This window comes from Pyrgilauda ruficollis, unplaced genomic scaffold (genome assembly GCF_017590135.1).
Source record: "Pyrgilauda ruficollis isolate IOZ18807 unplaced genomic scaffold, ASM1759013v1 scaffold43, whole genome shotgun sequence".
NCBI classification, from domain to species: domain Eukaryota; kingdom Metazoa; phylum Chordata; class Aves; order Passeriformes; family Passeridae; genus Pyrgilauda; species Pyrgilauda ruficollis.
The window spans coordinates 7,348,482-7,371,841 of record NW_024525823.1 but is presented as its reverse complement, the minus strand read 5'-3'; the positions used below and the strand labels follow the sequence as shown (position 1 = coordinate 7,371,841).

At 39.8% G+C, this 23,360-nt stretch overlaps 1 protein-coding gene and 1 long non-coding RNA gene across 11 annotated transcripts in view; one reads left to right on the top strand and one right to left on the bottom strand.

Annotated features, from left to right (window-relative positions):
- Positions 1–16,399, top strand: part of LOC121359312 — a 32,344-nt gene extending 15,945 nt beyond the window's left edge. For 7 of the 9 annotated variants that reach the window (XR_005956029.1, XR_005956026.1, XR_005956028.1 and 4 more), the window contains one exon: positions 110–8,299. This is a non-coding gene — a long non-coding RNA (uncharacterized LOC121359312). Of the gene's footprint in view, positions 1–109; positions 8,300–13,388 lie in introns of those variants that run through there. The other 2 variants (XR_005956033.1, XR_005956032.1) reach the window with 2 other exon arrangements.
- AFG1L (AFG1 like ATPase) overlaps positions 8,330–23,360 on the bottom strand; it is a 60,351-nt gene continuing 45,320 nt past the window's right edge. The window contains exons 11-13 of one of the 2 annotated variants that reach the window (XM_041478189.1): positions 11,841–11,981; positions 10,017–10,130; positions 8,330–9,288 (exon numbers count right to left, since the gene is read on the bottom strand). In XM_041478189.1, the coding sequence (XP_041334123.1) occupies positions 9,157–9,288; positions 10,017–10,130; positions 11,841–11,981 (387 nt within the window). In that variant the 3' untranslated portion in view covers positions 8,330–9,156. The remainder of the gene's footprint in view (positions 9,289–10,016; positions 10,131–11,840; positions 11,982–23,360) is intronic. The other variant, XM_041478190.1, reaches the window with a different exon arrangement.

Genomic DNA, 23,360 nt, shown 5'->3' with positions numbered 1-23,360 from the left:
CTGCCTGAGACTCTTCTGGCTGACTGCCTGGAGGCTGAGGAGAGACAGGAAAGAGAAGGAAATGAAACTATGATGGTGATAAAACCTACTAATACCAACATTCCTTTAGGGGATCGGTGGGAAGTGAGGCACTGGAATAACTGCTGCCAGCCTGCTGCCAGAAGGGTGATGAGCTGCTTTTCCAAGGCCAGCAATGAACACCAAAAGATATTAAACCCTCCCACAGCACAGATGAAAGAGCTGGAGACTGGGGGTATGGAAAGGAGGTCAGAGCAGCTTCTTAAGAAGAAACATTACTGGACTTGCAGCTGCATCTGGGTGTCCCACCAAAGCTGGGGATGATGGGCTGTGCGAGGGGATTTCAGGGGCTTGTCTGTGCTGCTGAAAAGGTGGAAAAGGGGAAGTTCCAAGCACCAACACTTCCCTCAGACTTAGGCTTGTCTCCTGGTTTGTGGCAGGCTTTTGGCTGTACTGCCAGCTGTTCTGCCCCAAAAGAAGAGTTTCAGCTGTCCACTGCAGGCTGTTTGGAGGGGAAGGGATTGGCAGGCAATGCTCAAATACAGCAGTCCTGTTTAAATGCCAACACAGGGAGTAGAGCGGGCAAGACAGGCAGGGGGTGCCAGCCCAGTCACAGGGTGGTGAACATGGCAGCAGCCCTCATCTCCTAGACTTGTGCCCGGGGAGAAATGTCAAAGCTGGAGTGGGTAGGGACACTGCTCCCTTACCTGGAATGATGTCTGGCTTTTTTTCCCCACCCCAGACATCCTCTACTAGACCAGTCACTACCACTTTTCCTCACAAGCCTCATCTCACTTGTATTCCTTAGGCTGCCATGACCGCAGCATCACTGCAGTACCTTTGTGCAAGGGGCAGGTGGCCGTGGGAGAGGCCACAGGGAGAGAGCAAGCCCAGGTGCACCACAGGCTGGAGCTGTCTGCCCACCGAAACTGCCCAGGCGGCTGTGACTGAAATTTAATTTGCCTGGTGCATTCCGTGGACATTTTAATCAGCATTTCCTACAATCTACTTGGCAAAGAGGCTCGATTGGCAGCTGCCTGACTGAATGGGCTTTGCACCCAGTCTAACCTTCTCCATTCGCAATTTCCAGTGCTGGAAAACCTCTCTGTCTCACTTTCAGAAGTTTCTATAGCAATCACAGCCATCCTAGTGAAGCACTGGAAATGGCAGCCCATTCAGATTGTAATTTCGCTGGACAGTAATTGCTCCTCTCTCCACTGGCCTCTGAAATGTTACTTTTTGGGAGATATCAACTGCAACTGGAGGAGACTGGTCCTCTGCCTGTGTTTCCAACCAGCTTTGCTCCCCCTGTCCCCTGAGGATCTTTGTTAGCTGTTTACAGTGTGTGAACCTTGATTAGCAGGGAAGTGTTGCTGGCACATCATACCTTGGCTACAGGAAAGACCTGACGTGAGTGATGCTCTTAACAGGCCTGCAGGAACAAACCTCACCACCCAACACAGCATGCTGTGACCTGAACATTATCCATCACTGCATGTAGAAAAAGTTACACAAATGTGTGTGCCTTTGCTAATTGTAAAAGACCAGAGCACTCAAAGGTTTTTCCTTCATGTCGGTGAGCTTACTTTTCCTAGATTTGTTGACTTCAGCTTAAACACTCACTTGATCTTTTGTTCCATGCTTCAGTTTTCAGTGGCTGTGATTGCTCTTAATTACTGTGACACTGAAGAACCATGCACTGAAAATACATTAAGTAACTTCTTGCAATAAGAGAATGTGGTAGAATTATCCCACAGCTTGTGAAGAAATCAGTTAACCATTTCTTAAGCTCTTGTAATAATCTTCCCCTATACTTTTATGGTTATTGTTGCCTGCTGGAAAAATTAGCTTAAAGCTGAGTAAGGGGAATTGTGGATAAGTGTTTGCAATTTGGCTTTGGACTGACATAGTGTGGTTGCACTCAGAGAATTTGAAGTCTTTGCTCTGGCAGCAGTACTCAAATCTGGAAATATAGGATTCACATTGGAAAAGAGTGGATTTTTATAACTATTTAAATGAACAATTTCAGCTAGAGAGTGGATTAACAGAGCCAACTAAACCCTTCACCCTGACAAAGAACTGGCGGGAGGACTATAGAAACACATCCAAAATTTTACCAACATGAATGCAGAGTACTAGGTCAGTGAGAAGCATTTCTGTATTTTAATGGCTCTCTTAGAAATCAATTCAATTTAAAACAAAAGTTGTTTTACAAATATGTGGAGAATGCAGAAGGCTGGAGAGGGAGCAAGTGGCCTGCATCTTCCATCTGCTCCATCCTCCCTCTCCTCTCGCACTAGGAACTGCTACTGCAAGTCCCCCTTCTGGGCAGACAGAGAAAAAAGCAGGCAGCGTCCCAAACCCGAGGGTCAGAAGTGTCTCCCATTCTGCAGGTGCATGGGTGCACCCCCAGACCCCACACCCTGTATTTTACATGTGCCAGAGCTCCTGAGGCCCAAAGCCAAGCAGCAGGAAAGTCTAAGCCCAGAGGTCTTGGGGAAGCTGAGACAGAAACCTGTGCTTCTCCATCAGAAATGAGGTTACAAAACAAGAGAATATTAAGTATCCCAGGATGAGAAGCAATCTTCACTGACAAGAAATGGACATGTTGGGGATTGCTTATCTGTGAGAGGAAATGGATCAAGATGACACAAGAGAAGCATCCACCGGACGAACAAAACTGCAAAGGCAGATTGGCAAAACTTTGAAGAATTTCAGAAGAGGCAGCAAAGCCTAGGGAATTTTTTTTGAGCAAAATTTCTAATTAAACCCTGACAGCTTACTGCTGCAGGATGTTTAAAGGGAAAACAGGATCTTAAATTGATCTGGAGAAGGGTCCAGTGTTTCCATGAGTGACAAGGCACATCTTGAACAGTAAGAATCCCAAATTATGGGGGGGAAAAAGCACTTTAATTTGTCTCACCCTCAAGTTGTTGGAGGAAAGTGGTGGAAAATAGGATTCCAAACCCAAAAATTATGGCTGCTGGCAGCAGTAACTGAGGGAGACAAGTTTAAACTACTTCTGGAGGAGGACCTTTCTGACAAGCCATGGATATTTCAACCAAAAAGCTGAACCATGTGTAGGGCAATGGCTACTGCTTGTGCAGGCAACCACATGCCCAGAAACTGGCACTGCTGCCAGTCCAGGTTTGCCCCCTGGATACAGAGATCTAAGAAAAAGCAATCACACCAAGTCATGAAGACCAAAGGGCTGGAGCACCTCTCCTGTGGAGACAGGCTGACAGAGGTGAGATTGTTCAGCCTGGAGAAGGCTCCAGGGATACCTTACAGCACCTTCCAGTACCTAAAGGGCACTGCAAGAGACCTGGAGAGGGACTTTTTACAAGGGTATGCAGTTACAGGACAAGGGGGAAAGGCTTTAAACTGAAAGAGGGAGGGCTTAGAGTGGCTATTAGGAATAAATGCTTTACTGTGAGGGTGGTGAGGCACTGGAATAGGTTTCCCAGAGCAGCTGTGGATGCCCCATTTCTGGCAGTGTTCCCAGACAGGCTGGATATGGCCTTGAGCAACCTGGTCTAGTGGGAGGTGTTCCTGCCCATGGCAGGGGAGGTTGGGATTAGATGATCTTAAAGGTCCATTCCAACCCCTTAATACTCTTATTATTCTAATTAACAGTGGGTCTGTCTATCCAGAACACATATCTAAAATTATCATGAGTAAGTGACAAGTTTATAAAATCTGGATTTATTAATTTTTCTTTATTACAAGATAAACTATTCTCAAATAACAGATGGATTTGACAGTGTTCAGTTTGTAATATACTAGATTCAAAATTATGTATTTAAAAAAATATTCTCTGTATACAAGGAAAATCCCAACAGAATTTACAAAGCCACTGTATTTCAAATGTATAGGATCTGAGATTGTTATCCTCTTATAGGAAATTTGTTATTACAAGTAAAAGAAAAACTACACAAATGGTTTACAGTTTTAATCACAAATCTCAATTTTTTTTTCTTTAGATTCTTAAAATAGATGCATTAATTAAAACAAAATCACTACGAAGAGGCACATGGTGTTTAGTGGATGACATTAATTCTGTAACCCAAACAAGGAGACTAATCCACTCTGAGTAGCTAAATTATTTTTTGCACTATTTACATACTTTACTGAAGTATTTTCATCCCAGAGCCTCAGAAAGCATCTTAGAATGTTAATAAGGGAAGCCTGGCAGCATGCCAGAGTTAACAAGTAAGAAAGTAACATCATTCCCATTTTATCCACAGGGAAACTGAGGCACCAGGCGTATTCAGACCCAGGAAACTGCAGAAAGAAAAATCCTGAATCTTAATTCTGTTAGCTGCGTTATGATGAAAAGACTGTTCTTCCTCCTTGTTATGTGGCTGGTGACCCTGCTGGGCACTGTTTGAAACCTGGTCAGTTGCTTTTATTCATGTTTAGATTGCTGCAAACTAGGTGACATCTATCCAGCTGTGTTGTCATCACAAACACCTTTACTAAAAGAAAAGCCATTAATGGTTTTCCTTGTTAGATCAAAAACCAGCAACAACAAAAAGTGCATCTTCAATCCCTCCAAAGCCTTTGGAAGGCTGTCTTGTTCTACCCAAAATACTGCAATTGTTCCCTCCATCTGCACAGTAACAAATACTGAAAACCAGTAACTCTGAAAGACAGAATTGCACTATTTATCATTTAAAAAAAAAGAAGTTAAATTTTTGGGCATTGTGAACATTCTTTGGTCAATCAAGTATTTGAAAGAAGTTAGTTAAGAGATTCTCAGCCAGGATGTAACCTTTAGAAAACATGAAGTGTTTCACATGGTCCATAATCCCCAGGCTTTTACTTCCTATGACAGCAAAATATTCTACCACATCAATAAAGGTCACTTGAAAAGACCTTTAAAAATAACTTGTCAATAATGTTTGCTGAACGACTAAAGGAAATAAAAACTTGTTGCAGATCTGAGATGACATGAATTCACAAGTTAAGGAAAACCTAAAAAGCCAGGACTTAAAACTCTGGATAGAAGCATCCAGCACAAATCCAGCAAATTTTAAGGCTATTATGGAGTGTGCATCATTTAGTCACAGGCATCTCATTGTTTACTTTTTGGCAAATACTACATCTTCATGTGGGAATAAAGTCATGGACTGTTGCTGTCTCACAGCAGCAGGAGCAGGCCAGGCAGCAGGGGACAGGACAGCTGGGAGCACAGGTGGCCCAGGACCCTGGGGCACAACAAAACCACTCTTGTCCATGGTGTCCACTGAGATTCTGGCCAGCACCAGTTGCCTGGAAGGTGTCTGACCCCAGAAGCAGCACCCCCAACTCAGCACTGGAAAAAGGCTTTATAAATGCTACAGCACCCTAAAATAAGCAAATAGGGCCTCACTTTCTTCAGGGAGGTAGATGAGCATAAATGTGCTGCTTCTGTGGTTACTGGGGCACCCTCTGCCCTGGCATCTGGCCTGGCTGAGAAACCAGTCCAATAAATTTCCCCTTGTGGACCTGACCCAAAAGTGGCAAACCTCCCTCTGCAGCACAATCACAAATACAGCACAGTGATTTAGGCAACTTTCTTTGTTTTCAGCCTCAAAACGCTTTTGGACTCTTCCCAATTTATTTTCCTTGATTATTGATGGTACCTTCCAGGGACTCCCAAGAGACAAATTCCTTGCTGGCCGAGGAAAGACTGCACTATGGTTTTATTTAGCAATATGTCCTGGAAGCAGTGCTGGCTCTGGAAGCTTTTGGGGGACTTCCCTCCTGTGTTTTCACAGAGCTCACCTATATCCTTAGAGGCTTTCAGTGGTACATCAGTCCCACTGCATTCAGGAGCTTCCAAAAACCTGGGGTATCTGAGTTTGGGGTGTGCATTCAGACTGCAGAAAAGCCTCAAATACCAATGGGCAAAGCAGCAGCAGTTTGAACACAAACAGGGATCCTGTGCTTAAAGGAGCTTTGTCATCACCCACACAGACGGTGGAGAAACACCTCACTTCCCTGGCCTGAAACAGTCTCTGTGGGAATGAAGAACCTGCCAGGACCTCCTCTCCCATATGTCCCAGACATGTCATCTGTGTTCTGCAAGATTACACACTTCCCCTATACCACCTGACAGAGAAGGACATATAGGCTAAATATATAAACAGTTTTTAAGCAAATGTAAATAAATATCCAGGTGCAAAGTGCCTTAGGTTATCTACCACCATCTCCCATGTTCCTACAACACATTCTGGTTCAAGGCAGGAGGCATTTGAAGGCTACTCAAAAAACGTCAAGGCTGAAGCTTCAGGAGAGTTATCAGCGCAGTACCAGGCTGATAAGTATAGAGTGCCACATATAAATACAGAAACACACACATTTAAATTATATATATTAGTTTTATCTAGATTTATATGTACATGTATAAATTAAATATACATATGTGTTTGTATGTACAGACACACATGCATGAATGTCAATAGTCCCTCAGATGAGACACCTAATCCAAATCTCTGAAAGCATACAACAGTTATTTGGAAATTCTTAAGTATAAACAATGTATTCTGATTGGAGTTTTCATAAATATGCATTAAAATTCTCCATGGTAGTCACCCTTGTGGGAATAATAATACAGTTCCATTAGTTGCAAACTATAAATATAGGCTTTAAAAAATAATTTAAAAAAAAAATTATTTGAAGAGCAGGTATAGCCAGAGTAAGTAACTTCCAGGACAAGCGGAAGGGATCAGAACAGAAAACCAGACCTGAGCATGGGTTCCCTAACAAAAGTAAGTGCATAGGACCTCTCCAGCCCTCTCTGCTGCCCAGAAGGCCCTTTTAGAAACTTTTTGTAATTGTGATGGGAGACAATTTGGTAACAGACAGAAAAAGGTCATGTTGCAAAATCCAACAAAACCTCTCAAAGCTGGGGACAGTGTGTTACATATCTCCTCCCTAGGACATGAGGGCAGTCTTTTCAGTCCATCTACATGTTTTTTTTCTACTCAAAGTTTCTAAATATGCTCTTAAGATTACTTTATAAAAATACACAATAAGCCAATACACACAATACCATGTTTTGTTTCAGTTAGATTAAAATCAAGAATGACACCAAAATATCTTCAACTAAAAGAGAGTTTCCAACTACAAACATGAGGATGGGTCATGTGTCTTGAGGTATCAGTTACTATCCTATCTTTTCCATAAAACACATTCCTATGGTACCATGATGAATTGCCTCAGTAGTACTGAGTACTGCTCCCCCCGGATCGGGGCAGATGTGTCAGCAGCAGTGGAAGGTTTGGTGTAGAAGAAACATAAGAAAATTCAGGGTAGAGATGTAACTGGTGTAGAGGCAGCCTATCCAGGCTTGCAAGAACCACAAAATTTAGGAAGAATATGAACTTGCACTTATTTGTTACAGCATACCCTGTCTTATCAAGGTCTCTTTTCTCATCCATTACTTAGATCTTAATCCTGTGCAGCTTCAAGTATCTTAAAGCTCCTCCTCAGGGTTCTCTCTTGGTTAAAACCATTAGCTTTCAATGAACCAGACTGATCAACAGTATGATTTAAAAAAAACTCCTGGAGCCTGAATGTCAACACATAGCTAGACTCAGAGAATAGAAAAAATAAAAACAAAACCAAAACACACTACAGAGGAGTTCCAGGATTCTAGCATGGACAATATCAGGAGTTTCTTAAAGAAGCATTTGATTTTTCTTTTGTGCAATCAGCATTGTACATGACAGAAGCAGTGCATAATCATTCAAAGTGCTCACTTCAATGTGACATCATAAAATGACTCTGCATAGCCCATTAACTTTGTTGGTAGACCAATTCTCCAGAAACATTCTAATCCCATCAAACTTCCTGAACATCAAAGGTATATTTTAGAGAATCATTAGGGTTGGAAAAAAACTCCAAGATCATTGAGTCCAACTTTTGTCCAAACCTCATCCTATCCAGATCCAAACCGCAGCTCTAAGTGCCATGTCCAGCAATTTCTTGAACACTTCCACGGATGGTGACTCCACCACCTCCCTGGGCACTCTGTTCCAATACTAGACAACACTTTCAGTGAAGAAATTCTTCATCATGTCCAACCTGAATCTCCCCTGGAGCAGCCTGAGGCTCTGTCCTCTCATCCTGTCACTGGTTGCCTGGGAGAAGAGTACAACCCTCACCTCATTACAACCCTCCTTTCAGGTGGCTGTAGAGAGCAATAAGGCCTCCTCAAGCCTCCTTTCCTCCAGGCTAAACACCCCCAGCTCTCTCAGCTGCTTCTCACAGGACTTGTGCTCCAGATCCTTCACCACTTCACTGCCCTTCTCTGGACTCACTCCAGCCCCTCAATGTCCTTCTTGTACTGAGGGGCCCAGACTGGACACAGCACTCAAAGTGAGGCCTCACCAGTGCCAAGTACAGGGGAACAATCACTGCCCTGGTCCTGCTGGCCACACTGTTGCTGATACAGGCTGAGGCTCCATTGGCCTTCTTGGCCACCTGGGCACAGCTGGCTCATGTTCTGTTTAGCCCCAGGTCCTTTTCCCCTGGCAATTTTCCAGCCCCTCTGCCCCAGCCTGTGGTGCTGCCTAGGGCTGTTGTGACCCAAGGGCAGGACCTGGCACTTGGCCTATGTAGAACCTCATACAACTGGCCCCAGCCCATTGATCCAGCCTGTCCAGATCCCTTTGCAGAGCTTTCCTACCCTCCTGCAGGTCAACATGCCCACCCAACTTGGCGTCATCTGTGAACTTACTGAGGGTGCACTTTGATCCCCTTGTCCATACACCATGCATAAAGATATTGAAGAGGGCTGGGCCCAGCACTGAGCCCGGGTAAACACCACTGGTGACCAGCCACCAGCTGGAGGTAATTCCATTCACCACCACTGTATGGAGCCAGACATCCAGACAGGTTTGAAGAAGAACGAATGAAGGCAAAATTTCACATATCCACACACTGGTGGTACAGACAAATAACTGAGACCTCATGTCTTAAACTCAAAAAACTATTGATGAAAGAAAACATGGTCCAGATGATAAAGTGCAATTATTATTCAAGTTGTGCTAAAAAGCTTTCCAGTGCTTTTCTGAAGCTGTTCCAATTTTTCTTCTTGGTGATTTCATGCTGTAGTTTTACTTCTTGGTGATCTCATTCAACTTTAAATTATGTTTTTTTGCTTCTGTCCCCATCATTCCAGTACTGTTCAGTTTGCATTTCTGTGAGCCGTGAAAGAGTACGCTGAAAGGCAAAGACTTCCTCTTCTCCTGTAAACATGGAGAGTTCTTTGGCAGAATCCTACATCAGTACACAAGAACAGTAGCACACACCTGTGAGACTCATGGCTGTACTGAAGTGCATCCTGTCTAACTCAGTGCTTTACAAGCTTTGACAAAACAAGACAGCAGCATGGCACCAAAAAATTAAAACCGATGTCTAAAAATTAAAGAAAAGCACCTATTTCAGCTACATCATCCCCTGAAGGAATACAGCAAAAAGAATAATTTGGTTTTAAAACAGCACAGTAACAGGTTAACCATCTATTTTTCCTTTTTTGTAGACTAATGGTACCCCAATTAAAAACATTATTTAAAAAGTCATTAGCAATAACTGAGCCACAGAGAAAAAGAAAAACAGAATAAACAACATGTAAAGTAGTACTGTTTGTGAGGAGTTGTGAGGCTGTCCTGTAGTCCAGCAACAGGTAGAACAAACTACCTTTTATTTCTGTATTTTAAATGTAGGTGCCAAACTTAAATCAACATTTTCATATATGACTGAACAGATACAATGATTAATATTCAAAATGACCCTAAAACTTCCACAAAATGGTTCTACATATAGTGACATTTTCTTTGACTATGAATAAGTAGCATAACATGTAATTATCAGCGTGACAGAGACACTGCAAAAAAGCAGCATATCAATAGTTAAGTTTTCTTGATTCCCCCTCTTAAAATGCTGCTGCAATTATGAGACTAAACCCAATTTTGTTACAAAAGGGAGACGATGTTAAAATCATGTACCTGGCTCAAGTCCAAATCATCCATCAACACTCTGTTGTCCTGCAGTTCACCACTGTCGTGTTTCACCTGGAACAAGCTTTGGAGAGGAGCTGCTGCAGAACAGATAATGCGCACCTGAGAGGAGGAGAGCGGGCAACAGTATCACCCCTTGGGCTTTACAGGAACGGCTAAAATACAGCGTCTATGCACAAACTTCAAGTTAAATCACCAGCGGTTTTTCCCCAATGATCTTCCTTTCTCTTATTAGCACAGCTGTTACAGATTTACCTGACTTAGATGAACTATTAATCTTACATGATCTTTTTCTCAGTAACAACTGATGTAACTTTTACTCAGAGAACAGAAGAACTGTGCTATCAAATACTCAGAATATCTGCTACACAGGCAATGAGCTCAATGTAAAGTTTACTTTCTAAAATAACAGCTGTATAGTAAGCAATGCTTAGTTTTCACCCATAGTGAGAGTCCTCTCAGTGGGTAGATACACTGCACTATTTAAAGAACACTTAAATTCCAAATTTCCCAGAAGACTGAGTGAAGCCTTTCTAGCCTTGATCTGTGCTACTCCAGTGAGTTATTTGCTAGTAAAAATAATGATGGTGTTTTCATGTCTGCTGGGAAGAGGCACAACATGCAGTGAGAGATGGGGGCTGCAATGAAGATAATTGAAATAAGAGAAATAATACTATAGAAGACTCTTGTTGAGAGCATACAGGCAAGATGTTTGTGTTGTGGACAGGCATTCACAAATATACTTAGGTATTTTTCCCAACTACTTTTGATGGCAGTTTAACCTCGTGTTTTTCCTATGGAGGAAGTAATAGCAAGTGACTGCTTGCAATTCTTAATGACAGCCCAAACACAGAGCAGACCATACCCCTATTTCTAACACATTAGTTTAATATTAGCATATTGTCTTAGCAAATATCCACTTCCCAACCATAAAGAATAAAGAATCTGGCTAATTTGAATGACGCTGATTTGAATCTGGCTGATTTGAATGAGATTATTCATACACTGAGTTAGTTCAACACCTTGCTGAGCTGGGGCCTTTCTGATCAACAACCCACACCAGAACATTCTCGATAAGAACCAGCCTCAACTGACACTTCCCAACTGCATAAATATTTAAGTGCGTGCAAATATAATCATATACAAGAAAGTATTTCAAACCTTCCATCACTTAAAAAAAAAATCCCCTTAAATAGGAACTTCCCTTTGTTTTAGTTATGCTGATTTTGCTTCCATGATTGAAATCTCTGTAAATCCACAAGAAGTGCTGCATTTATCATTATTATTCCATAAGCAATTCTGCAATCTAATGTAAAGCCTACAGTGACTGTTTCCTTTAAAATTTATGATGTAATTGTGCTATTAACTCCTCCTTCCTGATCAAAAAGGCACTGATTCCTGACCAACTGCCCATGCAGATTAAAATCTAAAAAACTCCATTTCACTCCAGCACAGTTGGCAGCACAATCTTTCATTATTAAAATAATGACATGGCTTCTGTTGTTTTCCTGGGTTAGGAAAGAACATCCCCATTCAAAAAAGGCAAATGAGCTCAGGCTTATATTTATGCTCATGCTTAATACTCACAGAAACTAAAAAAAAAAAAAAAACCTGTTTATTTGCCTTTATTGAAATGGGACCCTTTTTTTTGTGTGTGTGAAGCTGGAATGATGTTTCTTTGCAGTGCTACTTCATACTGCTTATGTTTTCCAAACCATTACTACAGAAAGCCTTATTTCAAACCAATAGTAACAGTCAGTTTTAGGACTCCCAATATTATTTCTATGCATATAGGAAAGGCTTAGTTCTCACCTTACGCTCATAAAAGGTATCAATAAGAGTAATGAAACGACGAGATTGTGTCCTTTTTGCTGTTGTAAGAAGTGGTATGTCACGAACAAACACTGTGTCAAAATGCTTTGATATTTCCAAATAGTCGCTGGCTCCAAGAGGCTGAAACAAAACAAACCATAAGCAATGGAAACCCATGATAGAATGACACAAACTCTGTATCTTGACATACAGTAACAGAAGAGAGCTGTAAAGTCCTGATTATATTCTTCTTTTTATTCCTTTGTATCTCGCTTGAGGAATGCTCGATTGCCCTTTAGGGACATAGGTACCTGTGGGTGTTCACACTCCTGGCTTTACATGAACAGTGAGAGTGAAAAATGTGGTTCTTCTGCACCCAGACAACATTATGATCTCTCTCTGACAACCTCAAATAAAATAATCACTATAAACCATAATCCATAGAAGACATGTGATTTCAACCTAAAGCATAAATAATCTGAATAGCTATTATCATGCTTTCTAGCAGCAAGATTTTAAAATGCAAATTTATAGGCTAGATCTAATCCTAACTAGATCTGCATTTAGTTCACCTAGGACTAACCCAGACCGAATAAATATCTTATTTTTTAAGTATGGAAAACAAGAGGAAACAGACAAAAATACCATTTTGCAGCAGTTTCTTTGTTCATGGTTTCTCCTGTAATGAGGAAATAAAAATCTTCAAGAAGAACTCATTAGTTTCTCTTTCTGTATCTGAACCATCAACAGAGAATATGCACAAACAGTAGTAGCTCATTCAAGTACATTCCTCTAAAACTACTTTTTCATTTCATGGAAGGTATTTTTTCTGCAAGATCTGTCCTATCAGTACCACAGGCAGTACTTTATCATGAGCTATTAAAATTTGTACTCCGGAACTCCTTCCATCAGTTTTACTTGTACAAATACTTCAGAATCTTGTCTGCAGCTACTGCAGAGAACAAGTTCAGCACCATTTTGCGTGGTCACAACTCCCTTCTCATGGGAGTAATCACATGCACCATGTGCTGTACCAACTATAATACTGTTATAAAGTAGTGCAATATTGCTATTATCTTAAAACCGGTAAATATAAAATATTTTCTTTAACTGAAATTGTGAGACTAATTTGTTGTAGGCCACATATAGCTTCTTAACTAGAACACTTCTGCAAAAAGTTATTTTAAGCAATTATCAATTATCAGTAGCTGCTCATGAACTGGACTTTATTTAGATGCTAGAATTAAAAAAAGGTGTAGAAATGGTCTCTACACAAGCACAGGAGAGAGAAGCCCTGTCTTCTGAAAATTAATGGGAATAAGCTAACCTTCCAGGTACTAAAGCCTGTCACTCTCCACCAGCTCTCCCACTTGCAGTCTCATGAATCACCCTGCTTTCCCATTCCCAAGCAGTCAGCTTCGCTGTAGCATCTATGGAAAAGAATTATTACAAAACTTTTTGATTCTTTTGAGCAGTGTTTAAGAGTAGTATATGCTGTATTCTCCCCTTGGAATTATATTTAATGCTTATTTTCTCCCTCTATTTCAGTCCCCTAGTTACTACTATGGACTTAATCAGTGGAAACCAAAAACTCATCATCATGAGGGCCACCAGCAAAGCTGCATGCAACACCTCTGGAAAAAACAAAATCCTGTCTGCATAAACCAGAGTAGCTGAACTCAAAATGTTCTGATGAAATAAAGCAGGAAAAGGTTCAAGAAAGCGGAAGGAACTGATGGATGGAAACAACACAGAGCAAACTCACTGGACACTTTGCCACCAGAGACAAGTGATACATCTGGACAGCCAAGAGTATCAAGTGCAAAAGAAAAACAATGGGAGCACTAAAAGCAACAGAATCAGGATGCTGCTGGAGATTTTAAGATTAGTGATAAGCAAATAGTTTTGGTACTGGTAATTTTATTCCATACTTAGAACTGAAATACTGTTAAACACAGAGGAGATCAAGTGTGCCTGTGTGATGAGTACCTCTGAGGGAGAACAGCAGTGATCTCATTGTACATGAGAAAGGTAAGAATTTCTCATGTCTCCCCTTAACTAAGAAATTACAGACATCACTACTATGCTGACTCATTAATTTATCACATGAAGAGCCCAAGCAGTCTTCTGCTGAAACCCAAAACCCTGAGGAATTATTCTGCCCTGTCCCAATGTGACACACTTTCTCACACAAATCATACCAATACACCTTCCTCATCTCAAAGTACCAGATATTAAAAGCGATTTCTAAAACAAATAAATATGAAACTAAAAATTAAAGAGTACAACCTTTTGCAAAGTGGGCAAACTGAAGTGCCCAACTAACGAGCTATACAGCTAAGAACTTGGTGGGTACCTTGTTTGGTGGATATCCAAACAGGAGAATAAAAAACTTGGGTAGTCAGAGGGAAGAGACAGGTGGAAGACAAAAATAAGGCTAATGTATTTCAAATGGGAAGAATGGAAGATGTAATACTTGTACTGCTTTTCATATAGACATAAAATCATGGTTCATAGAGGGTTACAATATGCATCTTTATCAGTCAAACAGGAATTCAATCTACTTCAGCAGTGCAAAAAGCAAGCAATTCAAGAATTCCTCTAATTAAGGGCATAAAAGGCAGAACGTTTCAAGCTTTAACAATAACTTCTGAAACATCTACACCAACACTAAGTGATAATATTCTGTGAATGTTGGTAGAAATGTGCCTTTGGAGACTCCAAAATCTTACACTCAGAAAGATCTGAGTCTAGCAGCACGAGTACTTTACTAGAGTAAATTTGGTACCTCCTTGACAAGATTCAAGTCTAGTGAGACACTACTGAAATGCCAAGTCAGCCATTCTGCTGTTACCTATGGCTCAGCTGATATCAGCTGTAGTCCCTTACACAGAGGAATTCTCAAACCTCCCTGCTTTTGGAGTTTAGAGACAGTCCTGGAGATGAAAGACAAAGCTTTTAATCTTGTTCCTAACATGACTTACTCATGTCTTGGGAAGCCCTGTAGTTTCCTTCTGTCTTACTCAGTGTAAAAAGAAGGAACAACCAGCCAGTTTGCAAATGCTCTGGTGATAGATTAGAGCCCTTTTTTGTGTACCTCTGTCCTTGCTATTGGCCCAGTTTCCATGCTCCCTGTAATTGCTTCAAAGTTGGTCTAACCCACCAGCTAACTCAAAATGCTCCAAATGCAAGAGACCATGACGCAGGGGCACCCTGACAGCTCCTCAACTCCCATTCTCACTGGCCTGGTGCCCCCCAAACCTGGCATGAGGCTGGCACAAGCACCCACGTACCACCTCTGCCACACAGGAACAGAAACAGGGAAATGGTTCAATTGCACCACTGCTAGAGGCTCTGGCTGTACAGTCCATATACAGAAGCTCCACCAAGGAGCAAATTTCTGCTGTTCCAGCAGCCCACAGCCCTCCCCTACCTTCACAGCACTGCCTTACTGCCTTCAGGCCCTTTTTCCCTCACCTTGCAGCAAGCACTCCTGATTGCCAGCAACACCAGCTCAGACTAGGTTACAAGACTAGAGGCACACGATTTTAGACACATAGCACTGTCCTCTGTATAACCCTCTGTATAACCCTCCAGGGCTGAAATTTATTTTGTGAATCTCAACCAATCGCAAAAAGTATTTCACTTTCGTCAGCAGCATACATGAAGGTATTTCTTCCTCTGAAGTTGCTAATGAAGCCACAAATCTTCCTAATACTGACACATATATATGTAATCCTCTTACTAAAAGTTTAGCCTGATTAATCTCATCCTCTGAATAACATTGTAAAAATAACTTCATTTGGTGTGTGTTTCTGGTACTGTCTGATCTCTTTTGTTTCATCAATTATTGATCAAAACTCAACAGCAGAACAATAAGACATCTATGTAATGACCATCACTTACCATTTGTTACCAGTTCTTTCACATACTACAATATTATTTTAAAAACTCAAAACACTAACAGATAAGAATCTTTCTTATGGTATTATTGTTCCTGAATGTGTATATACTGTAAAACTGTTGTGGATTTTTGTCATTAGCTCTGATGTCAAGAGTCAGTATTTCACAGGCATCATGCTAATGCAAAACACATTAGCCCTGACATGGGCTGCACTCCTGACAAAGTGTTTACTCCACTTCAACCTGCTTGACTGAGTTCTCACCTTTATTTGCTTCTGTTTCTCTGTCTACTTAATGCATTTTCAGCTACCATCATCTCATTTCAAGTAGGATGTTTATTATTTGGAGCTCTCTGTGTGCTGTTTTAGAGTTAGTCGTCTCCTGTTTCTATTACAGAGTTCATTTAATTATAGTATAAAGCCTCTTTTTTTCTTTGTTGACTCATCAGTGGCCCAGTATATCACCTTTAAGAGACTGTCTGAAGAATACAGAATGTTTTACCTATGATAGAAGAGGATATGTCATCTCAATATGTATTTCTTGTTGATGTTGCAAGATATTCCAGGACCAGTTCCAGACAATCCTGAAGACTTGTGATTGACAGTAACTACAATTTTGTGCAGACACTCTTAGAACTCCAAAACTTCCTATAGACAACACCCAGTTTAAGACCAGATAATATTTACAACTTAATCAATAAGTATAAACAAACAAAAGAACACTCTGTTGTTTCCAAATGAACAACACACTATCACTAGGTAAGGCTCATAAAACAGAGCACTGAGATAATGTGTCAAGATCATAATTTCAAGAAAGGAACAGAAAAACCCAAGGCATGATATATGATGCCACAGCATGCTAAAGTTTAAATAAAAATGGGAAGAGGTAGGGCATGGCTAACTTGGTAAAAAAATTTAAAGCTACTGATGGCAGTGCAGATCATTGAACCATAGAATACTCTGGGTTGCAAGATTCCTTAAATATCATCTAGTTCCAGCCAGGAGAGCAGGAATCTAAGATCTGTAAACTCTGGAGTGAAAGATATTTTCTGTACCAAGCACAACCCCTTGCTCTCTCAAGTTATCTCACCACAGAATCCTGCTAAGAAGTCATTTTCCTTGTTCTTACAACAAAAGTTTTATAGTCACATTTTTCACAGTGGAAAGTTTTTCAGATCTTTGATTTTCTGCTTAAGAAGATGCTTGTAATTTCCTGTTCTTTTATTTACTTATGTATTTATTTGAACAATATGCTCAAAGTTGGCTGAATACTGGAAGCATGGAAAAGGCATGTTTCTGCTCTAAAAGCTCTCACTGCTAAACTTCCAGTTCCAACTCAAAAGTATAGCATTATCAATTAAATGGGCTCCAAAAATAGTTAAGGCTTAAAAATATATAGGTCTATTTAAATATTTACATGTACTGTTAAGATTTCAAAACTATGATCAAAAAAGCTTTGAAAAAGAGAGAGAACTATTTTCAAGAATTTAAGAAACAAAAAAAATTTAATTGAAAAGGCAAACCCTTAAAACTCCAATGAGCTTCAAAAAGCTCATATTACTTGGTCTATAAAGTATAGGATCTAAACCCTCAAGGTTTATGCAGCTTTCATTGAAAGGAGTGCTCTCTAAAAATTAACCTCTGATACCCATAAAATATAAAACAGAAAGGTGGTTTGACTAAAAATATAACTGTATTGCAATATTTCCACCTGAAATAAGTTTCTTGAGTTATAAAAAATGTTTATAAAAAATGTTGAGTTTATAAAAAATGATTGTGAATAAGATAAGCCAAATTTTGCAGGGGGTAGAGAACCTGATTAAATCTTTAAAGCAAATGTAGCTAATAAAAGACAGACTCTCAGTCTAGAGCTTAAGCTGCAAAAGCTAATCTCCTAGGAATAAAACTAATATCACAAACTAAGGAAAACTATGATTTTAAAAGGTTACTGGAAATAGTGCTTATCTATGGTATGTTTATTTACACCTATACCTGACAATCCTACAAGCCTAAAGATGACACCAAATTATACTGTGGATACATTCATCAGCTTTTAATGATGATAGTTCCCTCAAAATTACTCAGAATCATCAAACCACAAATGGAGCTGAGTTATGTCATCATGTAGAACAGACGTTCAGCTCACTCAAAAACAGACACTTGCATTTCTAAATTGCTTGATGCATTTGAAAATGGTGAGTTTTTTCTTTTCTTTTCTAAAGGTTAGTTACATCTTTTCCTTTGAAGTGCAAGATATTCAAGTTAAGAACTAAGAACTACATCTTCCTCCCGGTTTATACAATGTGCCTATTGCAATGGAACAACAACCTAATAGAAACTGTTCACCACTTATTTGTTGTGTTAATCTACAAAAAAATTTTATTTTGCCAGTTTCAGAAACACTGAATAACTACTAAGAAAAAAAATTCACAGTCCGATAATCTTTTACAACCTAAATACTGATACTAAATTTATTTTCAGAGTTTTAACGCTATCATATGTTAGCTAATGGTTAGTATCATGCTAAGACACTACATTGATCGGTACTGGGCAGCGGGATGAAAGGATATATTGGATTCCCTAGTGGAAAGCCTACAGGATGCACGAACCACAGCAGCGGAGCCTGCGAGCAGCAGCTGCCACGGCCGGCGGTCCGCAGCTCCCGGCAGAGGGCAGCAGCTGCTGCGCACAAGGCAGGGCAGCGCCGGGAGCAGCGCCGCAGCTCCAGAAATTACACCGGATCACACCGTCACTATCACCAGTTTTCAAGGAAAATTTTTAAAGGGAAGTGAAGAAAGGGAACTGGTAGAGAGTGATTTTTTCAAAGATGTAATTCTAAGGTGTAATGAACGTCATGTGTGAACACACTAAAATGGGTAAGACTTACATTTGCACAATTGCGTATATGCATATATGTAATATATATATATATATATAGGGATTTTAAAATCAAGTTAATATATACATTTTATTTTTAAAGGCATCTGGTGGTCTTTCATTCACACATTTAACTCAACTAATTATGTTTTGCAAGAATCTAACAGCACTGGTAGTGTTTCCCTCATTGTATAGATGGAGAAACTGGAAGAAAGGAATTTAAGGCCCCAAAGAATGGGAGAAGTCAACGTCAGCATGAAAATTCGGGAACTGTACGTCCCTATTCTGCCTGGTGCCTGTCCCAGCCTCCTGTGGCTACATTTTATTTTGATGAAAACCAAGCAGAGTCCTCCTGTCTGATTACACTGGAGAAGCACATTCACAGGGCTCCGTTCTAGTACTGGTAACTGCTTCATGCCCATGACAAAGGCCACCGTGTGCCACTCTGCCACATAACCCCTGGTGTGTCAGGTCTGAAAAACTGCTTCTCCTTTGCTTTAAAGCAACCAAAATAGATCAGTATCCTCTCATCCAGTTTTTTGTTGGTTTTCCACATGTTCACATAGCTAGTAAAGAAAAAAAGCAAAGTGTATGAATTTGATATTAATTAAGTTAGCCAAAATTTGGGATTGACCTCATCTGGGAAACCAGGATTTACAAAATGAGGCACACAATAGCTTAGCAAGTCAACTGCATGTCATATCAGCATTGCATACAATATACTCTCTGTATTTTATTTTTACGAACATTAATGGACAACCAGTAATTACCAGTATCTGATGCATTATTTTAGATAGAAATAACTCTTTACACTCTTGACATGAAAAAGTTTGATGCTAACATATGAGACAAGAATGAAATATTGTAATACCAGAAAGGTATCAACTCTTAACTCCCAAGGTTCCAGGTATTAATTAAAAAGCAGCTATTATGAAAATTCTACTTAAGCTAGGAGATGTTATAAATAGTATCAAGTTACCAATTGCTGATTTGCTATTTTCATCTATTAGCTAACATCTCATTAATTGTGTGATATCAAAGTGGAATATGTTTCCACTTATATCAAAGTGGAAAATATTTCCCCTTAAAACAGAAATTTTATTTCATTTTAAAGGAAACTTCAGTGAAAATAAAGAAGTTTTACAGGCTGTTCATATGAAATATTGTATTACTAAAATCACTATGTAAATTTCAAACACATCTCCTTAATCCTACACCAGCAAATGTAGATGTTTAGGTCTGGATATTTATCCCTTGGAATGCATTGTAACAGTCACCCAAGACCAGACCAGAATTGCAGCAATGAAGTGAAAGCAGAGTCACTTGAGTGATAAGCTATTTTGCCAACACAACAAAAGCATCTATCATTTCACATGTTGATTCTTGCAAAACTTACTCTTTTTTCTGGAACCCTTCGGGGTAACGGATAGCCAAAGGAATCAATTAACCAAGTTTTGAGTACAACGTTGTTGACTCATGCTGCAATGATTACTGACACCCACATGAGCAGCAGTGTACAACAGTTTCAGAAAACTCAAAAAATACTTCTGCAACTCCAGGATAATACTGTAAATTGTAAGTATTTCCATGATGCAGACCAGATATGTCAAATTTGGAAGAAAGGTTGCTTGGTATGGTGGCAACATCCCATATACTTCCTGTGAAACCCCTCTCAAGCCCAAGGAAGTTATAAGCCTTGGAAAAACTCAGTCTGATCTGACTGCACAGATTGTAGACTAAAAAACACTGCCTACTCCCAGAAGTATGAAGGAGATAAGAGCTGGTTATTCCCTCAAGATGGACTCGGCACATTCCCCTGCTGGCTGCTGAACTTTTCACTGCATGTGCAGGCAAGTGAGAGCTGCCAACAGGCAGCAGGGACCCTGACTCCCTCACATCCCTACTTTCAGGCACTTTAAAACCAGGAAAGATCATGGGGTACTTCAAGTTCCTGCATTTTAGAGATGGCTAAGCCTAAAAACTAGCATGTAGCTCAAACCCAAAAGCCTCCTCCTAAAATGGCATCCAGTTTTGACCAATACACAGAAAAGGAGGCTGTGTCTGCTTGAATGCAAAAAAACCCCAAAAATGAAACAAACTCTCAAAAAAACCCCCAGAAAACAAAAACCCAAAAAAACCCACCAAAACCCCAACCTTTTCCCCAAAATATCAGTTCTGATAAGAAATAAACGGCACACAGCATTCTTGTCTTCATTGCTCCTCCCCCATACACACAGTACTCTGTATCTACAGCAAGTTTGTATTCGCATTTGTTATATTCAAAACTCCTGGGGAAAAAAAACAGTTACATCAGGCTTAGTATAAAAATGTGCTCATGAGAAATGCTACAAACAAAAAACCATCAGCAATATTTCTTTTTATAGGTTAATTAACTAACTTAGCAACCCATTTAAAAAATACTTTCTTGAGACTGCATAATGCCACTTTCCTAATAAGAATAGCATCTTCAAAACTCAACCCTTCCTATAAAGTCAGGGAGACTGGAGAATTAATTTCATTTCCATTCTTTAGTCATCCATTGTATGCATCCAGAATCAGCTTCTCCATTACCCTTCCTGGACTAAAATCTCACCAACAGCCTGCAGTTCCACCCATCATCACAAGCATGGGTGAATTTTACTTGTTTGTTTTTTAATACTGACACATAGAGCATTCTTCTAGTGACATGGAATTTCTCTTGCACTTTAACATTTATCAAAAATAAAAATCTAGTCAGAGATTTCAGCCTAGTTTTACAGGATTCCAATAATACAAAATGTATTTGCAGGCTATTTTTAACATATGTTAACTACATAGAGACTGAAAATTATTTCACTATCCTTTAGTAAAATTACTATTTCACTCTACTTCACCTAGAACACTTATCTTTTGCCAAACTTTTCCCTTTTTCCACATCGTTATTAAATGTTCATCCATCTCCAGCTAAGAATAAGCCAGTAACATTCAGATAATATAAAACATCCAAACTCCAATTTTACTTAAGTCTTTTATCTGACTGGTCATGTTTGCCCATGATCTTTATTTCGTCATTTTCCTGCACTTCATAACTAGTTGCCATTCATTCTGTATTATTTGAGTCTGTCTCAACAGTGACACAGGAAATACTTTCACTATCTTCCTCCTCAGTCCTTCTTGGGTTTGTGTTGCTCTTTTTGTTGTTGTTGTTTATACTTCACTTTCTATTTAGTCACACTTACCTTTTGCTTTTGAAAATTACTCTTCCTAAACACTCAAATACGCAACTTCGCTGTCTGGAATCTCTTTTGGTTTCATTAAACATTAGAAAATTAAGATTATTCCTACGTAACAGAAATTTCTAGATTAATTCATCACTGTAAACACCAGCCAAATGACCTTGTACTGGATGTAGTACATTTTATGCTAGAAAATTATCATTTGCTGTTTTCTAGCTAATTACATTTCACCTTTCCCTGTGTTTCATCTACAGTGTAGCATACAACAGTGTATTTTCTTCATATGCTTCTTATAGCCAAGTGCTCAAGGAGCAATCCACCTCATGTTCCATTTGCAACACATCCCTACGAGTACTTTCCTTACAGGTTTGTTAATTAGTAGACTGATACATACTCAAGAACCTTGCATTAATTAACTTCAAGGCAGGTACCAGTACCTTCAATGTTGCACACTGTTCTCCACCTCTTTTAGCCACTCTGTCTTTAAGCAGGCTGTAAGCACCCATTCTGTATTATTATTTTATGAATTGTCCCAGAAGGTTTCAATAATAGCAATTATCTCTCATTTTCCCCCATTAATGAGAATTTCCCATTTATCATGCTTGTCACCACATCTTAAAACTGTTACAAAACCAACTGCAAATCTTGTTTTCAGTTCTGTTACAAGTTTAATGAGCTCCTACAACACCAACTTTACATTTCATTTATCTACCTGGAGGCTTGCCTGAGCTGAATTAAGCTTCACCATGGTTGCAACAGGCTCCAGCAAGGAAGATTTCCTGCCCTATGTCGCTTTGTACAATCTGCCTTCGCATGGGATTTTGTCCCCATGTCATGCACAAAGAAATCTGCAGATCTGCTCCTCACAAATCCAAAAAATTCCCCTCCAGTATTTTCTTTTGTCAATCTTGCTTTTCATTACGTCTTTTTCAGCTTTCTGTTTTACTTTTTTTAATGGCAGCACTTATGATGCCCGCCAACCTATCTACCATTTGGCTTCACAAGAAGTAGCAAATACCTTGTTGCTATGTCCCCTACAGATTTCTGCTGTATCCCTCCACAAATCACTCCCACTACTAGCAAGCTTACTGGAATATATACAGAAGACTTTATACTTCCAGTCATGTTGAATGTCTCCTCATTTTGAGTAATTTTTTGCTATAAACCACCAGTGCACTCTTCCGGATGTTCCCTATGTCTTCTGTGATGTGTGGGAGCAATTTTCCTCTCTGACTGTTTAAAAAAGACACTGCATGTTTAAATTTTTACATCAAAAATTTAAAAGAATTCATGAAAAAAAAAAAAAAGAAGAGGGTTTAATGGGTTGACAGCTGCCTTTTTCCTTTTTTGAAGTTTTCCTTTTAGCAGATTTTAATGGCAGCAGGTCAGGCAAACAGAGCAATGGGGCAGTCAAGGTCCTAAATGCAGCTTATACTGAGTGAAATTTTCTATCATTGCTATGAATCATTTGCAAAAGTTTACAGTAATGAAAAAAAAAATCACAGTGGAGGCAACTCAGGCCATTC